General features: G+C 40.2%; 1 protein-coding gene across 2 annotated transcripts in view; it reads right to left on the minus strand.

Moving 5' to 3' along the window:
- The window catches only part of afap1 (actin filament associated protein 1), a 77,447-nt gene that overhangs the window by 23,696 nt on the left and 31,075 nt on the right, over window positions 1-22,676 (minus strand). For both annotated transcript variants that reach the window (XM_059354202.1, XM_059354201.1), the window contains exons 4-6: window positions 5,468-5,576; window positions 4,532-4,743; window positions 3,267-3,446 (exon numbers count right to left, since the gene is read on the minus strand). In XM_059354202.1, coding sequence (XP_059210185.1) covers window positions 3,267-3,446; window positions 4,532-4,743; window positions 5,468-5,576 — 501 coding nt within the window. The remainder of the gene's footprint in view (window positions 1-3,266; window positions 3,447-4,531; window positions 4,744-5,467; window positions 5,577-22,676) is intronic.

Here is a 22,676-nt window from a genome sequence, read left to right on the forward strand (position 1 = left end):
TAGAGAGAGAGAGACACACACACACAGACACACACAGAGACACACAGAGACACACACACACACACAGACACACAGACACACACAGACACACACACACATAGAGAGAGAGACACACACACACACACACACACACACACACAGAGACACACACACACACACACACACACAGACACACAGAGACACACACACACACACACAGACACACAGAGACACACACACACACACACACACACACACAGACACACAGAGACACACACACACACACACAGACACACACACACACACACACACAGACACACAGAGACACACAGAGACACACACAGACACACAGAGACACACACACACACACACACACACACACACATACACACACTTCTCCACAAGCATTGTGAACCATCTCTGGCTGTGCAGAGCTGCTCAGCTCATTGGTTTTGGCTCGGAGGGAGCATAATTGGGTTTCGCGGGGGAAATGACAGACTGTGGCTCCATGGGCTTGGCACAGAGAGCAGCTCAGAGGCGAGGGAGTGAGAGAGTGAGACAGACTGCAACATCATGTCTATCTTCCACTGGAGAGCAACATTACCGGACAGTACTATCAAACTTGAGGAGGTAGTGGGATTTTGTGGAGTCATTTTGGGTGCCGAAACATAATGTTCAATAAAAGTATTCAGGGGCTGCTTTTTCAAAACTTGTGATCTGGATCAGAATTGATAGCTACTGCTGCATGCTTTGGGCTTTGAAGTGGGCCTGTGCTGCACTTTTCACACTTTATGCCATAAAATTAGCGAAAGAATACATACATGAAATTATATTAGGGATGATCCAAGAACGTATTCCAGTTATAGCAAATATACACAGTATACTTTATGCCTTGAGTAACTTGATATATATTTGGCAAAACACCAAAAAAGGATTCAGTCTTTATTGAGAACTTTACTGATGTGACTGCATGTTACAAGTGTCATCCATAAAAATGATCAAAAATCATTTCTATGTTCTATGTTGTCAGCTCATTATTGAACATACATGAGAAATGAATAAGATTAATAAACTAATAGATTTCTGACTCACTCTGACTCACAACTGATGCACTCACATACGCTCACTGAGTGAAAGTGGACTGTGTGTGTGTGTGTGTGTGTGTGTGTGTCTGTGTCACTTAAAGCGATAAGAGCATCTTTGGGCATGCAGAAGTTTTCACGCCACACATTTTCATCAGCTACTCCTTCCACAAAGTTCTCCACCATCACTAGATCTCCCAGGTCTCGTTCACAGCCGTCTGGCTCCTCCGACCAATTGCTGCATCCAGAATGTGATAGAGGTTTTTACAGATCCTTCTCTGTTCACTAATACTATCTCTACATATCCTGTACATTTAGTGGAAAGACTCCTGTAAGTTTATTAGAGCTGCCAGAGCAGCTTGAAGGTCCGACGCATGGAAATAATCCCACGTTTGTTTATTTTCCTGTACTGGAGCATGTATGTGACGTAAACACATACGTGACGTGAGCAGATCAGATCAGAGTTTTGCGTCTTGTCAGTGTAGACGACACGCTACGGAGGAGCGGATTTAACTTTTCCACTTTGGAAGGTGGTTTCAGATTTTTGCGTCTTTAAGCCCCAAAAACGCCGTCACCGTCTAAACGAAAGGCACTTCCGATAAAATATTTTGTCGTTTTTACCCGCAAGCGTCCTCGTGTAAACGGGGCCTTAATATGCAAAGAGAAACTGTTTCTCCTAGCAACAATTCCTGCAGTATTTACCAAAGCTTTGCAGTGAAATAGATTAATATATTTTCATGGCTCTGGTTTGGACTGCCTGTAGACACCTTGGCCATACCAGATTACCTGCGTCAGCTAATCAACACAGAACTGCAAATTGGCATGTGAAATGTGTGATTGAAATAGGAAGGAAAACTGTTTTAATTTTTGTTTTCTGACAGCTATAAACAGGACACCGTTTCGATTAGACAAAGACAAACAAAGAAAATACTGCTAATAATAGGACTGGTGTTTCCATCAGTGGTCTGAGGGACAAACTTGCTCCACACTTTATAGTTGGCAGAGGATGATACAAAATACCACCGAGGGGCTTTAAAATAACACGATACACAGTCAAAGACAAACAAGGAATTTCAGGATATCCTTAGGTGGTGAGCAAGAAGAGCAGAGAGGAAGAAGAGGGGTGTAGGTCTTCTTTAAATACAAAGACCAGATGAGGCCTGCCTTTCTTCTACTGATTGAAATAGAAAAAGCCCAGAGGTGCAGGAACCGCACTTACAACAAACGGCCGGAGGGATTGAACAGCAACCGCCAGAGCCTTTTTGATGTTGGGAGGGTAAGTTTGTTTGGCAGACTGGTCGAAGCAGCCGGAGGGAAAGATCAGAGGGGGGAAGAGAAGCACAGAAAGAAAGAATGTGGGATATACAGACAGAGGAGCAGTCAGAAGAGAGTTGTTGGTAGAACTTGAATTAGTTTGTTGCACCATTTATTCATTCATCTTTAGTAAGTGGACTTCTTTTGGTAAACTGCGGTTTCCATGTTTAATAAACTGTCTAGCTCAGGGGTGGGCAATTAATTTTCCCAAGGGGCCACATGACCAATACCACGAAGGTTGCAGGGGCCGGACCAAAACTCTGAACTAAATTCTGCTCAATATTAATGTAATCGCTTTATAAAATATAGTAAATTATCTGGTTTTGAGCTGCTACTGATAAGAATACATGTTATGATGAGACTGTTAATGTGGAGTAAATCAAATATAGCAGTAAAAAGTAGTAAATACTCCAATCACTATATCACTTTTCAATTTATTTTAAACACAACTGTAAATGACCTTTAGCAAGGTTCCTATTTATGTTTTTGTATTATATAGCTTGCTTTTCATGTTTGTACATTTTTAAGGTGTTTTACAATGTTGTGATGCTTGTATTTTTGAAAAGGTGCCGTCCAGTGTAAAACGGGTTGCTTTAATTTTGAAAGGTAGTGACAGGAAATAACCGGTAGAACGGTTAAATGAAAAAACCAACGGTAAATAATAACGAGTGCGTAGTAATTCATATAAAGTTGATATAAAGTATGAAAAAGGCTTCTATAGTGGCTGGCTGACAGGACACAAGGTTTGTTAAAGTTTATTTTATTCTGTCATATATATTAGTGGCTATATTTGTTGTCTTAACTATAGTAAAAGTGCTTGTTAGCTCTAGTGCTAATGCTAATGTTTGCTATTTTTTTCAAAATAAAAGCACTGCGGTTATATTGATTTACCTTGAGCCACTCTTCGGCCTGTTCTTTGCTCTGCACGGCTAGCACCAGCGCATCTGCACCTTGGTGGACAATTTTCAATTCGTGTCTCTTCTTCTTGCCATCTTTGGGGATGTGAGTGATGCTGCACCCTGACAGGGTCAGCTCCATCTGGGGATTGTGGTCTTTGGAGGACTTGTAACACTGGAGGGAGAGAAAAGGAGCAAGTTTAAACTGGATGAACCAAATGTTTTCTCAGTCTTCACTGAGCCACCATTTGCACACATTTATATAGGGCTGCACGATTATGGCCAAAATGATAATCACGATTATTTTGATCAATATTGTAATCACGATTATTCATCATGTTAGGGAAAACATCTGTATTTTTATTGCACTACTTTTAAACAAACAATAGGAACAGTTTTTAGTGTCCGGTGCTTGTTGTAAACAAACAGAGATCGCTAAATGAACACCTCCTGCAGCAGCAGCACATACACACTGTACTGCTACAGAGCTAACTGTTAGCCTGTTATCAATTTGCAGACTGGACGCTAAGGGGTTAACATCCCCTTTGGCTTTGCAGCTGGGAGAGACTGCTGCAGGAGGACTGGGCCGCTTCGACTCGTTCTTACTGGGGATTTCCACCGGCTGCATGTATATGGCTTGCTCCCTACGCTGCCGTTCCGTACCCAGTGGGAATTGGTGCTGGGCAGAGGACGGAGCAAAACTGTGGCGCAGCCGTTCCGCGCCCGATGGAAATCCCCAGTTCTTAATAAGCCGCCGGCCCCTGCGGATCATTAAGAAGAGTACGAAGGAGTCTCCAATAACACCAGAAAAAGTCGCTGGATTTGTTGCGAGAAGCTTTTTTTAAAAACAGTCGCTAAGGGGGTCCGAAAAGTCTAAATAAAGCAACAAAGTCGCTAAGTTGGCTGCACTGCTTCGCAGGCTTTTACAAATGGCGCGTGTTGTTGTTATGTCACATCCTGCTTAGCGTTCTATCCAATCAGCAACCAGGCTTTTTTCAGGGGAGAAAAACGGCCCCGCCCCCTGGTGGTTGGTGGACTACTGGTGTAGAAAGTGCTTGATTAGATATGCAGGAGAGCCCGCATTTTAAAATGGAAATATCGCCGACGATCAGGTTAATTTACTCTTCGCGGCCAAAATCGTGATCACGATTAAAATTCGATTAATTGTGCAGCCCTACATTCACACATGCACAAGTATGTGTATAGATGTTCTGTGGAACCCTTTTTGGCTGTGCAGACATGTACGGAAGTGTCCCTCACCAGCAGTTTGTTATCTTTGATGACACAGAGGAGTTTGGTCCACTGGCCAAAACGCTTCTTGCGAAGCAGGAAAGCACAGATGCGAGCGTCCTTCACCAGATCCATAGATGCCTCTGCAGACGGCCACTGATGACGCATCTTCTGACCCTTCCCGTCCTCCTCTTCCTCATCGTATGACTCATAGGAGCTGCTCATGGCGTCCGAATCATAGTCTGAGAGGGAGGTACAGAAAGCAGAAGGAATTAGACAGTTGTTCTTCATCTACTGCCTTTTATTTTCTGTCAATAAATCATAAGTTAACATTTAAAAAAAAGAGCCACGTGTCCATACCAAGGTTATTATAGTTAACGAAAACTAACAAAATAACGAAAACTAGAATTGAAAAAACATTTTCGTTAACTGAAATAAAAATAATAACAAGAGTTTTTTTGTAAAACGATAACTAACTGAAACTGTATTGTGTGGTTACAAAACTAACTAAAACTAACTAAAATTATAGTGAAAATGTCCTTAGTTTTCGTCTTTGTCAACTTTTTTCATACATAATTCAGTGTTTTTCTATTTCAACATGCAGGAACACATGGTAAATATGTTTACTGAGACTGGGATGTCTACACTTCAACCAAAATACAAAACACCCAGAACGGTAAGAGTTAATAACCTTATTGGGGCTGAGATGGATAAACCAAAGGAAATAAAGGCACATACCCATTACAAAAAGACTAAAACTAATAAAAACTAAACTAAAACTAGCAAACTCACTCTAAAAACTAACAAAAACTAACTGAATTTGAAAACAAAAATTCACAACGAAATTAAAAACTAAAACTAATGAAAAAACCAGAACTATTATAACCTTGGTCCATACTAACAGTATGTCTATGAATATGTGCATTTTATCAGTTGTGTGAATTTGTAAATCTGTCCGTCACTCACTGGCAGTGATGTATTCAGGAGCCTTTCCAGGACTTAAAGGCACCGCCTCCTCATAGTAGCCTTCTGGCAGAGAGGAGCTGGGCAGAGGAGGAGGGCTGCTGTTAGGAGGCTGCAGAAAGAACACAAGCTTCCATTAGTAAAAGTACCAAGCACATTAAATGAAAATGATACTGCAACAGCTGTCATCTTTAAGGTGTGAACATCTAAACAATTACATTGTTCAGGGCTCACAGAAAAGGAAGCAAAGTATTCCAGACGTGCCCAAACGTGCTCGGAAAACCTCTAATGGGAGCAGTGGTGGGAGAAGTATTCAGATCCCTTACTTAAGTAAAAGTACTAACACCACACTGTGAAATTACTCCACTACAAGTAAAAGTCCTGCATTCAAAACTTACTGAAGTAAAAGTACAGAAGTATCAGCATAAAAATGTACTTAAAGTATCAAAAGTAAAAGTACACGTTATGCAGAATGGAGCCACTCAGATTGTTTTATATATATCAAGTATATTATTGGATTAATATTATGATGTATTTATGTAAGCATCATGTAATTTGATCAAGCTAGGGATTGTTTTAACTATTTAATACACTGTTACAAGGTTTAATTAAAAAACAACAAGTCAAATCACTTTAAATTGATTTTTTTTATATTAAATCTCGACCTGTAAAGTAACTAAAGCTGTCAGCTACATGTAGTGGAGTAAAAAGTACAATATTTGCCTCTAAAATGTAGTGGAGTAGAAGTATAAAGTTACATAAAATGGAAATACTCAAGTAAAGTACAATACCTCAAAATTGTACTTAAGTACAGTACTTGAGTAAATGTACTTTGTTACTTTCCACCACTGAATGGGAGGCATCCTGATCTGATACGGAGAAACCTCATTTAAGCTGCCTATTAATAAACATACAGACCTCAGAACATACTGTATGAGAGAACCTCATAACCTCCACCTAACTGCAACCACATCAAATGGAGTAGTGATTTCATTATCGTTCTTATGTTCCTTTATGTGCATGTATGTCTTGGCCCTTTTCTGCTCGTCTAATCTATCTATCGATTTTTTAATTCATTTTTCAAAATATCATTATTTACGTAGGACGTGTTGCGGCATTGCACTGTTTCCGATCGGACGCCTTTTAGGGGAGCTCCGCCCCCTTTTTTTAGTGGAGCTCCGCCCCATTGTGTGATAGGCCTACACCTGGTCAGTAACACAATTCACTCTGGATTTGCACCCTGACTCATCTCATCTGTAAGTCTATTTAGCCTACCTATCTTTAGGAGTTTTAAAGTGCGCTACAAGGTTCGATTTTCCAATAATATTTAAATAGTTTCCAGCGAATATCAATGTTCAATGTGTATGTGCTGGATGATGTGGTACCTTATGAAAAGTAAGTGTTTTATGGAGTAGCAGACGTTGTAGTGGTCTGCATGTAATGTGCAAATTCTGTTATTCGTGATTAGCATGCTAAGTGGAGATTTAGCTTTATTCACTTCTTATGTTGCATTACTATGTAATTCAGGGATGACATTCATGTTGCTTAGCGTAATGCCCATAATCATTTGATATGAAATACTTAAATGCAATATAGTATATCAGCTAATTGGGTTCATGTTAATGTACTTTTAGTGCAGCATACCGCGTCATGTGCTATCTCACGATTAGCATGCTAACGAATGCATACTTCCTATGGGCACTCCACTAGTAATAATAATAATGAAAACAAACGAGTGCCTCTATTCAAGCTCAGTTTAGTGAAGCAGCTAAATGGAATCCAGCCATCCTTTATTGTATTATTTACACCTGTGCTTTGTCCGAATGTCTTCTGTGAGAAAGGACCAGAAGTGTTTGTCATTGATTTGGTTTGTTCCTAGAAAGACAAAGTGTGATGTTTCTGAAGCCATTCATGCTGACAGAGTGAAAATAAAGACGTTTTAGGGATGTAAATAAACATAAAATGATGCTTTTAAACCCTGGCTTGCAGAAGTGCAGTGGAATGTAGCACAGACCATCAAAAGCAATGTTTTTCTGGGGCCTCATTCTAATTAGTACAAGCTAGAACCAGACAACCTCAAATTGCATGAAATGTTGTAAATCTGTAAAAAAAAAAAAAAAAAAAAAAAAAACCTTATAAGGCCATAATCTAAATCTCTCTGAAAGGGGCATGACAAGCTGCAACAGCTGCACACTTTTTCCTCTAATGGAAAACCCCTTTGTCTTTTTATTTTATTTCGTGGTGGCATTGCTGATTTTCCGCTGTCGGGCCAGTTATAAAGGACAGAAACGCCATAACTGTTATGAATCTCTATGTGCTATGGGCCATTGGTTACAGCTCACCCAATCAGGCGTCAGTGCGACAGTGATTTCAGCATCCATTGCAGTAACAACGTGGAACATTCATAGAAGGGTTTGGATGGAGTGCAGTCTCAATGGCTAACTTCCTCTAAGCACAGAAAGTATGTGTCATGGCCCCGTGACAGCGGAGAGTCCAACATTACAGCCATTCTGCCATAATTATGGTGTTGCTGTATTGAAAAAGAACTATTGAATTCAGTTTTAACAAGCATAAGATAGAGAAGAACAACAGAAAAATGGTGATAAGCCTTTAAAATGAGGGATTAAACTTCCTTCTTAAATTTTGTAATTGCTACTTTCCTTTTGGTCTAGAAGGTTTTTTTGTGGGTTAGAATTGAGTTACTTTTCTCAAAGTTATTTAGTGTTTGTTCTGTTTGATAATGTTATAACAAGTTGTCCTGTTAACATTTAGATGTTTTCCAAAGAACAAAACTACTGTTAATCAGAGTACACAATCTCGTTTGGTGCTAACTGAGACTGTATCTGACAATAAGCCGTGTCAAGTTTTATGCTTACAATGTAGAGCGTAAAAGTATAGTGATTACAGTAGCACTAGTGAAGTGACAACGAAGCTTCATGAACCATTTTCTTTATTTTCTGAGTCCACCAGATGGCGCTCTGTGTTCAACGAAGGGCTGAAAACACACTCAATTACCTTTTGTTAAAGCCAAGAGCGCCATCTAGTGGGGTCAAAAAAATAAAGCAAATGGTTGAAGAAGCTTCGTTGTTACATCACTAAGTAACACTATCTCAGACGTTAGTGAGGTCAGGCCAGTGACTCTTAGCATGAAGAAGTTTATCCTGTACTATGTCAACATAACTGAAGGTAGAATCACTAATCTTATAGAGTAGCCTGCTTATGTAGTGAGCACCACCACCACCACCACCACCACCAACAACAACAACAACAACTGCTGCTTAGTACTTAAAGTAATCAGTAGCTGCTGAGGACTACAGAAATGACCCCATAGACTGATTTTACAGGCAGCAAAGAATGACCCAAATTTATGTTTAAGACTGTCCTCCACTGCCCTCTAGTGGCCAAAGATTATGATTATGAATGATGACGATGCACAGTTCAAATGGTGGCTGTGGATGGGTCGAACAGACACCGGACTTCCGTCCAGGAGAACAGGGTTTGTGTCCCATGTGGAAATAACAAATAAACAATGTGATTTATGCATCACTTAACGTCGATGCCTCACGTTTTGTGCATCACGTTTTTACATAACTATGTCCCTTCCCTAATGTCTTCCTTGTAACTACTTCACTTCTTCAGTCTTTTCTATCCTAAATTCAATGAAACTGCAGCCTTCTTTTGACAACTGCACTGTACATGTATCTATAATAATGTGTATGGAATTTTGTTCGAACCATCTGCTCCGCTCTGTACCGTGAAACACTCAAATGGGTTGTTATTGGTGGTTTTTCTGTCAGTTTGTGGCGATCTTGTTGGGACTACATTGTGTCTTCTTTTCACTGACTAAGACAGTTTCTTCCAGTTGTTTTCTTTTTCAATTATTCTTATTATTTATACTGTAGTGGTAGCAAATCATCTGATGTCAAAATCATGTCAGAGAAGAGATGAGAAGTTTGGTTTTGAAACAAAATTTTGAACTGAGCCATGTTGGTTTTGAAAAAGCTGACTCTTCAGAATGAAACAGGTCAAAGCTGCAGTTGATAACATTGAAATCACTGCAGAGAGTATTGTATAATTAACTTTGTCAACTGTATAGGCTGTGATAATGTTTGACTGTAAGAGAGAGCCTAAAGACTTGATGTAGTGAACCAAACTAACTTATCAACATGACTAATTAATTATGCCCAATGCAAAGTTGAGTTTCTTCATGCTCTTTCTCTTCTCAGTCAATACATCCCCTCCCCTCCATTATTGCTTTTGTTAATTTCTCTTTTTTCATCTATAAATCAAGTAGCAGGCCAGGGCCCTAGCAAAAACCTTATCGCATCTCCTTTGGGGAAACAGAGGTTCAGTGAACTCATTTCTTGGCAGGGATATGCTGCTTTGCTAAACTCCAGCGCTGCCAATGTTCTCCTCCCTACCCCAGCCCTAAAAAGAAAAAAAACATCTCCAGGAGAGGAAGACAGAAGGAAAGAAAAGAGAGGCGAATGGATATGAAAGTAGACTTGTATATGTTGGAGGAGGACTGGTGAGACCAAGACTGCAACTTTATATCTTTCACATCACAATGACTTCCTTTCCAAGACTTTTAAGCAACAATACCATCAATAATCATGCAGAAACAGATTATTTGGGCTAAGCATTTTTCTCTTCGTGCAGCAGAATACATTACATTACACTTCAAAGAATGTGATCCCATTGCTCTGCTATTTAATGACTCAAAGCTTAGAGGCACTGGGGTGAGGGGAGTGTGTTTGCACACACGCATATAAACACACAGTCTGACTTTTCCCTTTGCTTTCATTCCCCAAAACAATAGCTTGGCTCTACCACACAGTGATCTCAGGGTTTCCCCCAGGAAAGAAATTAGGCCTGGTGGTAAGTATCCTTCGACACGCCTTGCAGGGCCACCGACAAAATTACTTTTTATTTGTTAAAAAAAAAAGTAGCATTTAGTCTTTTTTATGCATATAGACTACCCAGAGGGCCCTATGCAAAGTCAATTGTGCCATCTCCAATCATAGAGGAACTGAAAAAGGATAAAAACAAGAGAATTTACACTGTGATTCCTTACAGCCCTTACACTGCCCTGTGTAGAATCCTAGTTGACAGTAGTTAGTAGGATAATGTGCTTCATCTCATCACATTTCCACAAATTAACTTTTGACAAAACGTACTTTAACTGAAAACCATTCCAAGTGAGCACCTTATGAGTCTGACTAAGAGAATAGCACAAGTGTGCAAAGCTGTCATCAAAGCAAAAAGTGGCTACTTTGAAGAATCTAAAATATGAAATATATTCTGGTTTGTTGACGCCAGAGGTCAGAGGAAACTGTTTTGAGATGATAGAAAGGCAACAGTCAGTATGTTTACATGACACTTGAAAAAAACAACAACTAATTATTGCCTTAATCTGACTATAACTGGACAACTGAAGTGCATGTAAACGTTTTAGTCAGACTAATCTTAGGAACCTGGTCTCACAGGAATCTGTGAAATAGCCACGGATGCGCTTAACTTAAAATCCGTGGAATAGCCACGGAATAACTCAAATTTCCGTGAAACTGACACGGATTTCGCTACAATGCAAGTAAATATGTTTTCCTATTGGTTTGTTCCAAGTCACGTGACTTTCAAGGTCCCAGCGGTCAGAACAAAAAACATGGCGGACAGTTCTTTCATTTTTAGTGAAAAAAATCAATATTTTGACTTAGTTTCTGCATAAAAATGGATTTTGATCACATTTCTAGCGAGAAATATATGTTTTATTTTCTAAATATTCACTCAGTGAATGTACATAATCACTTTGTATGTTGGAATAGCCACGGGATATGACTGTCATTACCTTGCATTGTAGCGAAATCCGTGTCAGTTTCACGGAAATTTGAGTGATTCCGTGGCTATTCCACAGATTTTGAGTTAAGCAAATCCGTGGCTATTTCACGGATTCCTGTGAGACCAGGTTGAATCTTAGAGTTCTCCAACTCCGATTAGGACACCCAGATAATGCGTTTGGAACTGGATTTTCACCGGCATGTATGACAAGACAATGCATGTGCGCAATAATTAGCCGGTCACAGTAACCGTCAGTAGCGATGGCGCAATGTGTCAAACTGAGGTCAACCAGAAAGGGCGCCATATTAACCTGCTGAAATGAAGCATACCGCCACCCAGTGTTGAGGAGGAGGACACGTTCCCGTCAGTTTTCGATTTTCTCAGCTGCATGTAAATTGGGACAAGGACAGAAGTCCGATTAGACGCAAAAATCGATTTTTAAGCATAGCTCGATTAAACTGTGAATGCAAACGCACTGCGTAACTCAAACCACCACTCAATACAACCAAGGTCTGCAGAAAACCATCTCTGAATGCACATCCAACCTTGAAGCAGAAGACCACAACACCACTTTATTAGGTTCACACTTCACTTAATAAAGTGGCTGGTGAGTGCATATATAATTATGTACTACTTTTATCAAAGTTGTAAAGTACAGAAAAGCATACAAATAAATACTTTAAAAAATGCAGGGGACATTGTAAACTGTGACTCATTCATTCATTATTTCATGTGTTGTAAAACTAATCCAATTAAAGCAACTAAATTTGAGTTTAAGGAGGTTTGTGCTGTCATGGTCTGAATGCTGTTCCTCCCTGACACGAATACATTTTGAGAGGAAGCACTGCTACAACCATAAGAGCAGCAGCATGAACAGGTCATGTGCATGGATGCATATCAGAAATGTCAGAATTCCACAGTCATAATGTGTAATTAGGTAGTGGTAAAGGAGTCCTGACCTTGGTTTGGACTACTTTGAGTGGGAGGTATGTCTGCTGCTCCTGCCCTGGCTCGAAACACACATCCAAACATTTATGCCGAGTATCAATTTTTGCTCTGCGTAGGAGGCTGGACATGAATAAATGTGTCTACCATGGTGCCAATGGGATGCTGGAATGGATAAACTGAGTGGACACAGGGAAGCCACTCCCTTAGGAGAGGCTTTAGAAAGGCTAAACTGCATTTCCAATGAGTTTTTGCAGATTATCCAATGTGGAAGCACAGCTGCTACCAATCCATATACAGCGAACCCCTTTGAAATTCCTGTTTTCTGCATTAATTTGTCATAAAATGTGATCTGATCTGCAACTGAGTCCCAAGTAGGGATGTAACGTCCCTTTTTCAACATCAGAGGGCATCTACTTTTCATTTCACTTGTTAGATGGCATATGTCACTGTCAGTTATAGAGACAGAGCACATTTCAGCCCCACCGGAGGGGAAACAATCATTGCTCTGCATTGACTTTGTATTGAATAAAGGAGCCTCCAGTCCTCGTCAATTCCATCTGTTAGCAAACAATAGAAAAATGTCTAAAAGCTGCTGTGTGGTGAAAAACAAATTAAAGAGCCAGCACTACGTTTTTACAAGCTGACAAACCAAAAAACTGGACTTTTAAGAGGACAGAAGTGAATTTGAGAAAACATTAGGTTGCTAAAAAACAGCTAACATTAGCTTGCTAACACATAGCTAACATTAGCTTGCTAACTTATCGTTTATTTAGTAATTTTGATATGGGATTTGCTTTAAAAATAAAAAAAATATATATATTTTAAGAGGGTATTTGCATTGTTTTGCACAGTTTACCCTACCTCAGAGAAATAAAAAGCGATTATTTTTAATTTTTTAATGGTAAGAGAAAATATATTTTGTCGTTTTTAAATATTCATACATATATATTCACATACATACATATATATATATATACATTTCAAATACACATTCATTGCATAGTTTGTGTTTTGCAGTTACAACCTACCTCAAATGTTGTGTTTTTGTCTGAGAAATAATTAAAGGAGTCTTTTTGAGTCATAATTAGTGTGCACGTTCATTCTGTAAAAAGAAATTGTGAGAAAATCGTGCCATTAGCCTTGTATCGGAAATCGTATCGAATCATGAGTTGAGTGTATAGTTACATCCCTAGTCCGAAAATATAGACAAACACAATGTGCTTAACCCAGTACCACACAAAGAATGACAATATTTCAAGTCTTTATTGAACACATCCATGAAACATTCATAGTGCTGGTGGAAAAAGTAAGTGAACCCTTAGGCTAATGACTCCATCAAAAGCTGATTGTTATAGCGAGAAGTTAAACTGTTTTTATCCAGCAATGTTAGCCATCAAATAAAATGTAAAAAAAATATCTCACACGCACACACACACGCACACACACACACACACACACACACACACACACACAGCTACAAGTATAAGAAATACCTTGTCAGTAGAACTCAAGGCCTCGCCCAGGACAAATACCTACCCTGACCCCTGAACAAAAACATCCAAGCCAGCGAGTCGCATTAGCTGGTCACATTAGCCAGTCGCATTAGCTGGTCACATTAGCCAGTCGCATACACGCATGCATGCACGCATGCACACACACACACACACACAAACACATATAAATATACAGCTACAAGTATAAGAAATACCTTGCCAGCAGGACTCAAGGCCTCGCCAAGGACTAAGACCTACCCTTCTTTATACACATCTAAGTGTTTCACCTCTCATTTGCGTGTTTATACATGAACCACCCATGCTGGTGTTTCCTCTGATAGATCTCAGAACACTAATTTTCAGCTCCATTCTTCACTTCAACCACTTTCACTTTAACCCTTCCTGTCTCAGGCTGGCAAGTTAAGTGTTTTTGTGTGTATATTTCTGCCAGTAACGTGTCGTTACTGCACTCCGCTGAAAAAACAACCGGAGAGTGAGATTGGGTTGGGTGTTTCCTGCATTTCTCTCACCTCACAATGAGGTGGAAATATGGGTCAGCAGGAGCTGGTGGGAGCAATTGCGAGCTGGAAAAGTTTTGAAAGTGAAGTAGGTCCATATCTGGAATGGAATCATTGTACTAGAACCAAGTGTAAAAAGTCATATTGAGGGAATCAAGCACCAGTGGTGCACCACAATACAAGTGAATACACACACATTTATCAAGTGAAAGGGTTCTGTAAATCATATGGCAGCCCCACCCTAAACTCCGCGATATTGTCCACTTGAATGAAATGGGACGATAATTAATAAATCAAGTACAACTGCTGGTTGCTGCTGGCAAATGGATAGAATTCAGGTCAAAGCCACCTTTGGTTGCCGCTTGTCGTGTAGCCATAGACTATGGGATTAGAACACTGACAAAAATCGCGCACTCGTAATGAGACTAATCAGATTAATGTCAACGATGGAGGAAACAAAAGACAGCGCTGTCAAACAAATTGGAGTACATTGCTCTGCAAACTTTCAAGTCAAGGCAATATATAGCACCAAATCACAACCCATGTTCTTCAGGCATTCAGGGCTGTGAGATTTGTCCTGTTTGTCCTAGTGGAGCTGCCGTACCTTGCTGTCTAATCAGCGAAGTCGCTCAACCAATCATGTTCGGTACAATGGTGATTGGCATGCCCGCCCAGGCCCGCCCCCTTACTGACAAAAACCGCCCACTCAAAAAAACAAACTTGAGCGCGTGCAGACTCGGCCCGCCCGAGCAGGTGAAAGTGTCACGCGTGAACAGAGGAGCGGACCTGCGAGCGCGTAAATCGTGTTTTCCTCCTCGCAGGCTACAATATTGCTCTAGGGAGCAGAGATGCAGGATACAAAATAGCTCGCGAGTGATTTGACAGCGATCGAAAAAACAATATGCGCCCGCGGATGTTTGATTTGCGATCGCGCGGGTCTCATTACGAGTGCGTGATTTTTGTCAGTGTTCTAATCCCATAATAGACCACGGCAAGCCTGCATGACATTGTTGACATTGAAGAAAGAATTAATAAAAGACGTCAGTGTCATTACCCAAGATTGTATCAAATATGGACATTATGTCAGCGTCGTCACCCGTAGTTTTCTGAAGAGCCAAAATTTAGCTCCTTGTGGGTTGAAAGTGGTAGCCAAGATAGCTTTTTCAGAGGTGGATCTTGACCCTTGACCTCAAGATAACTGAATGAAAATGGGTTCTTATTGGTACCAACCATTCTCCCTTTTACAGAAATGTCCACTTCTTGACAAACCCATCCAGTTTAAGGCAAAACCACATTACAAGTGTGTTATTTTCATCTTTATTTGAATATTTCTGCATACTGTTATCACTAAAGAGACTTGGAATTTCATAATTTTGGTATTACTGGAAAGCTGAGACTCTTGTGGATTCAATGAATCTAGTTTTATTTTTTATTTTATGTGTGATGATGTAATTCCCCATAGTAGGCATTCCATTGTAGTGAGTATTATACCCTTATACTCTATAATATGTTTACTGCGTTGGCTCTCAGATTAATCTTCAGGTGTCCAGCTTTCAGATGGTGTACACTATCTCTATGTGACATGTACTGATGACAGGCACTGAATATGAAAAAAAAAAGCCAAGCCATGATTGAGTCATTTTTTTCCAGAAAACACTGCTCACTCTTCTGTGGATCATAACTGACAATAAAAGACACCAACTAATGAAAAGTAGTGGTGATGGGCAAAAATGTCTAGCAACCAGCCCTAGACTGCATTTTGTTCAACCCTAAACTGTATTAGTTCTCTACCAGACTGCAGAAATATCTACAATTTTCCCTCAGCGCTTTATTAAGTCACTGTGATCACATCATGTGTCTTGGCATTGTAAAAGGCCTTCAAAAGCACTTGAGTGGGGGGAAAAGTTGTGAAATAGGTTTTCCATTCGTGGCCCAGTTTCTTAGCAGGGACTTTTTCCAAAGAGTGTAAGTATAAGTAGGCTGAAACAGTTCTGGTCCTCAAGATTAACCGTGCTGTGGGCATGTGTCACTTAGTAAAGTCCAACTACTCACCACAGCATCTCCAATTTACCACTTATTTGGCCTCCCCAGTGACAAAGTGCAAGACGTTTCAATATGATTTCTTAAACAACCTAATTTCCTGTCTTATGTCAGTGACACAATCGTGCTAATGTCACTAAATAGTTTGCTGTGGTTGAATATGCCACAAAGTAGGGAAACCCCACTGAGGAATTAAATAAAACACGAAAACAGAGTCATCAGCACCAAAGGGATATAACTAACTCCCAACTCTCATTTCTGAAGATGTACAAAAGCAGGACGGGTTTAACTTAATTATGTAGGGAGCCAACTCTTGATCCCCAACTCTAGCTCGACACAGCACAGTGACACATTTACTTGCAACAATGTGTTTCCCTTTCAGGCTAGAAAACATTTGGTTTGGCAAAATGCAGCAGGCCTACATTTATTCCAAATACAAAGCTGCTGGTCTACGGCCACAAACATGGCAATGACTTGCAGTGGGTAAGAAACTGCTTTGAGAAGACGGTGCATTCAAAGAACAAAGACCACTCCAAACGCTGAGTGATACCTAACAATACATAAAATTGCATTTAGGATTGTTATGAAGGGTTTGGGCTACATTTGAATACAAAGCTTGAGCCGAGACACAGATTTACCTTCGAAAATGGCTTGGGGAAAAGGAGGGGGTTGTCTGATTCAAAATGAGAAGGGGAGGAAATTAATTCCAAATGGGTCCCAGACTGCTACGGATAACGCAACCTTGTGTGTATTCAGTATATTCATCATGCGAACACACTTCTGTACACGGGTTGACTTGAGCAGTGAGGGAGGGTCTGTTTAGGGGAAGACGAGGGAGGAGCGGAGGAAGGGGTGGGGGGTGGTACTTCTCTCCAACATCAACACAGATGGAAATCATTTGTGTCTCAACAAAAGGACTGGCCCACATTCTCCTTCAGCAAACCCGAGGTGGAACCTCACACAGCCCATAGGATACAAGTGATGACGTGACTGGAATACTGACTTCAATGCAGCTGTTGCAGAAAGCATTAGTACTCATACTATTAGTGACATGTGCTGGATGCAGCCTGTAAATGTTACGTATTTTGGGGAACTTGTTGGTCGGACAAAGCAAACAAAGACATGACCTTTGGCAGTTTTTTCCTGACATTTTATAGACTAAGAAGACTCAGAATTAGCCGTCTCTCATCAAAGGCATCTATTGTAATGTACTCAGTTTTTTTACAGTAAAAGTAAAACAAGTGGGAAGAGTGAGTGAAGAATCATGAAAGGAGAAGTTGAGAGAGAAGTTGGAATCTGGATCTGGTTTCTGACCTCCAAAAGTGTGTGTGTGTGTGTGTGTGTGTGTGTGTGTGTGTGTGTGTGTGTGTGTGTGTGTGTGTGTGTGTGTGCGTGTGTGTGTGCGTGTAGCACCGCAGCACCACTGGTCAACATACAGTTTAATGGAGCTATGCTTAAAAATCGATATTGGCGTCTAATAGGACTTCTGTCCTTGTCCCAGTTTACATGAAACTGAGAAAATCGAATAAATGACGGGAACGTGTCCTCCTCCTCAACACTGGGTGGCGAAATGCGTCGTTTCAGCAGGTTAATATGTGATAATGTGATCAGTTAATGCGACCGGCTAATGTGACCAGCTAATGCGACTGGCTAATGTGACCAGCTAATGCGACTGGCTAATGTGACCAGATAATGCGACTGGCTAATGTGACCAGCTAATGCGACCAGCTAATGTGACCAGCTAATGCGACCGGCTAAAGTGACCAGCTAATGCGACTGGCTAATGTGACCAGATAATGCGACTGGATAATGTGACCAGCTAATGCGACTGGCTAATGTGACCAGCTAATGCGACTGGCTAATATGACCAGATAATGCGACTGGATAATGTGACCAGCTAATGCGACTGGCTAATGTGACCAGCTAATGCGACTGGCTAATGTGACCAGCTAATGCGACTGGCTAATGTGACCAGCTAATGCGACTGGCTAATATGACCAGATAATGCGACTGGCTAATGTGACCAGCTAATGCGACTGGCTAATGTGACCAGCTAATGCGACCGGCTAATGTGACCAGCTAATGCGACTGGCTCGCTTGGATGTTTTTGTTCCGGGGTCATACGCCAGCGTGGGGGTTGGAGGATGCGGGGCATGAGCACATGCGTTGTCTTGTCATACATGCAGGCGAAAATCCTATCACACATTATCTGGGTTTCCTAATCGGAGTTGGAGAACTGCAACATCAGTCGGACTAACACATGCACATACATGCACTTCAGTTGTCCAGTTATAGTCAGATTAAGGCAATAATTTGTTTTTTTTCAAGTGTTATGTAAACGTACTGACTGATGCACTTTTCTGTCTAACAACCTCAGGACAAGTCACATAGTCCTGATGCTCAGATGTGAGACACCAATCGAAGGTGCATTTTCATTAACATCTAACAATGTTGATATTCTATGAAAACTACAGAGAAGAGAACTCTAGTCCAACATTTAATCAACAATCAGTTCATGATGCATTAATGCACCTCCATTCTCCATTTGGATGTCCATTTGGTTGCTTTGATTCACTTTAATGGAAACATACATCATTTACAGCTTATTTTGTTACTCTTCTGCGCATGCAAGTCACTTCTGGGCTGTGATCAGTTCAAACTTATTCGGCCTTGTTTAAAAAATAATGTGAACAGCCAAACAAAAAAATCAGATCTGAGCAAAAAATCAGAATTGAGCATCAAGGCCTACAGAGTGAATGTAGCCTTACAATCTTGCATGCACACTCAATGCAGACAAAGACACTTAACAGAAAATGAATACATACTAAATACTGGACAATGTGCCAGCATGTTACTGAAAATCACATTTAAATCAAATCAAACAGATTACCTGCCTACATTTTGTTTTTATTTTTGCTTGCAATGACATTGTGGTACTTTAAACGCTATAGTCTATTTTAGTCAAGCCTTTTTCTTTGTTGATGTCTTCTATGTATTACACCTCTTCCTTACATGAAGCAGCTGCAGCTTGATCCATCTGTCTGGATACATAATGTCGTAAAGTTTTCATCATTTCCTCTGCTAGAATGACTCATATTTGTGATTAATTGTCAGTTACTGTCACACACACAGAAAAGACAAACACATATTGCCTAATATTGCATTCACGGAAGATACAAAGTGACTTTGTATGTGAGACTGAAAGTGAAAGCGTGTCACACAATAGAAGCATGACAGATGGAAACTCTGATAGTATTTAGAAAGGCACCAGGTCTCAATTTACCAATAACAGCAACAAAAACTCTGTTGTGTTCACAATGCATGCTAGCAAGCTACATCCAAACCGTGAGGGAAATGCAGCATGTGAAGACTGCTAGCAAGAACGAGAAGAAGAAATCTTTCAACGTGTTATGATTGAAGAGAAGCAAACACAGCATAATGACAACAACGGCAGACTACATCGGATCTTCACAAATGTTGCTCCTGGCTCTGGGTGCGTTTCCACTATAGTCGAATACCTCCAATGAGGCGGGTCTCCCTCGCCCAAATGCCCCTAATTTGAATGTGAGCCGTCTCTAGCGGCCGTTTGACCAGCCATTTTTTTGGCTTTGACTGTCGAAAAGCAGGGCCATTCTTCTCCCCTGAAAAAAGCTGGTTGCTGATTGGATAGAACGCTAAGCGGGATATGACTCAGTACTTGACGCCAACATAACACGCGTCATTTTTAAAAGCCGTTGAAGTAGCGAATCGTCCTCTCCATAATCATGGCCGCCATGTGCATGAACACAGCAACAAGAAACACAGCAGCTCTGCTCCTTCCATCTCGGCGTCTCCTTCCTTATTGTTTACGTTACGACGCGTATGTTACGTCACGGTCAAAACTGTCGCTAATCGATTACGAGACGATCAAGAACCATACATCACCTCCGGAGTCTCGTAAATCCCTCTGGGGCCTTTTTTTGTGACAAGCCGAGAGAGCGGCCATTTGAGAGGGCGTGGCCTGACACTTTCCCAGCGGCCACTTTTTTGTAAGCCTACATTGGTATCAAAGCATGACACAACACATTTGTGCTGCTCACATTGATGCTATGGACGGAGAATACATTGTTATTAACACTGAATGTAAGATGTTAATGTTGGACTTTGTTGTAAGCTAACGCTAGCCCGCTAACCCTAGCCCGCTAACGCTAGCACTAGCCCAAATCAATCACGTTGCAGTTAAACAAATCAAATGAATGGATGGTAGACCACACGTTTTAGTTGGTCTCTTTTTTCGGCACTGAGTTGGTCTTGTAGGTTAGATAATCACACTTTTTTTAGACACCATCATGGCCACTGCTGGTCCCAGAGATGTGGAATAACACTGTTGGGGAACATCTTGCCTTCTCTGAGTGATGTAAACACTGGACTTCATGGTGCATTCAGGCGCATTCATAACCATAAGCCTTTGTTGTAAAGTACCCTTCTGCCATCTCGTAGGTAAATAAGTTATTACCATTACATTATAAATGACTATATGGCCTCATTGTGGTGCATTCCCCCCAAAAATGGTGTTTTGTCACACTTGATACCATGTTGCAGGGATTTGAAGAATGGTGCCAGCCCTACTGGACAGTATCTAAAAAAGCTGTTCCACTTGTTAAATCACACACATCATGAAACTGCTGGTAATCTGATTACTTCCTCTTTTGTGTTCTGAATACAGAATCAGAATGTTGCAAACCCCAAAGTTCATTCTATCCATTTTATTTTATGTCTGAGTGATTTACAATGAGAGCAATAACACTGTCACCTATAAATCCACAAGAGTACTAATTCCTTATATAACACTGAGTAATCAGAATGGCTGCCATAGGATTTGGGGATGACAGAGCATTGAAGAAGCTCTTAAAGCCGCAAGCTTTCAGTGCTGCAGAGATTTGGTTTGGCTCGGCACCGAGCCCTGACGAGTCACAGGCGGACTCATCCTCCTTCATACTCTTCCATTCTTCCACCACATCTCTCTTGTCTATATACTGAACTTACGTTAGAAATCCTTACATTTTAGCTAATTAACTGCACTAAAACCTGACTAATCACTGTTTCATCTGTACTTTATCTTGTTTTTCGTCAACTCCCTTGTTTACCCATTTCAGAGTGGAGAGAAAGTTACAGAGAGAGACAAATGAAAATGAACACATTAGCTTGGTCTCCATTGGAAACTGATGAGAATTGTACTTTACTGCTCAGTCACATAGTGAGAAAAGTGTTATCATTGGAGATGATATAGACCACAAACACAAGCCCTATGTTAAAACTATTTAAACCATGATCTGAATTGCCTAGTTAGTCATCAACTGATCAAAATAATTTGTTATTTCAGGAAATGTGCTTTTTGGCCTTCTTGTCAAGAGTTAGGTGATAAAATTAACACTCATACATACACTACCGGTCAAAAGTTTTAGAACACCCCAATTTTTCCAGTTTTTTATTGAAATTCAAGCAGTTCAAGTCAAATGAACAGCTTGAAAGGGTACAAAGGTAAGTGGTGAACTGCCAGAGGTAAATAAAAAAAGGTAAGCTTAACCAAAACTGAAAAATAATGTATATTTCAGAATTATATAAGTAGGCCTTTTTCAGGGAACAAGAAATGGGTTAACAACTTAACTCTATGGAGTCTTGGGCTATTTTGTCCATTTTTGAATTCTTTTCATGTCTTTGTAAGTAATTTTGTGTCTTTTTTTTGGTCATTTTGTGTCTTTTTTTAGTCCTTTAGTCCAACATAAAATGTGATTTTCAATCTTTTTTTTTTACTTTCAAAACACTATCATGCTCAATAAAGAATTTTAAATGTTGCAAATGTGCATTCATTTCAGAGTACACTGAGACATTAAACTGCATAATTTTCAATTAAATTCTGGAAAAGTTGGTGTGTTCTAAAACTTTTGACCAGTAGTGTGTATGCACTAAACATGAAGCTACAGCTAGCAGCCTGTAAGCTTAGCCTCGTTGTCACTTCTAGGGCTGCAACGATTGTCAGTTCATCTGTTGACTGCTTCCAAACCATCGCTTTCAAAATAAAAGTCCAAAATAAAAAAATGTACAATTATAAACTAAAAAAAAAGCTATTTGGTCATCTGATGAATTCTTTTTTTTTCACATCGGAATATATTATATATTGCATAACAAAAAAAATATTGCAATTGTCAGTTTTGTCCAATATTGTGGAGCCCTTGCTCCAGGCAACCATGAGATGCAGTTGAAAACTCCCTCAAAGTTAGAGAGGACCTTTGATCTGAGATTATTTGGTAACACTTTACAATAACCATCATTTATAGATGGTAAATACACCATTTATAAATGGTAAACAGATAGTTTATTAATGTTTAATCATCATTT

This window comes from Centropristis striata, chromosome 17, assembly GCF_030273125.1.
Source record: "Centropristis striata isolate RG_2023a ecotype Rhode Island chromosome 17, C.striata_1.0, whole genome shotgun sequence".
Taxonomy (NCBI): domain Eukaryota; kingdom Metazoa; phylum Chordata; class Actinopteri; order Perciformes; family Serranidae; genus Centropristis; species Centropristis striata.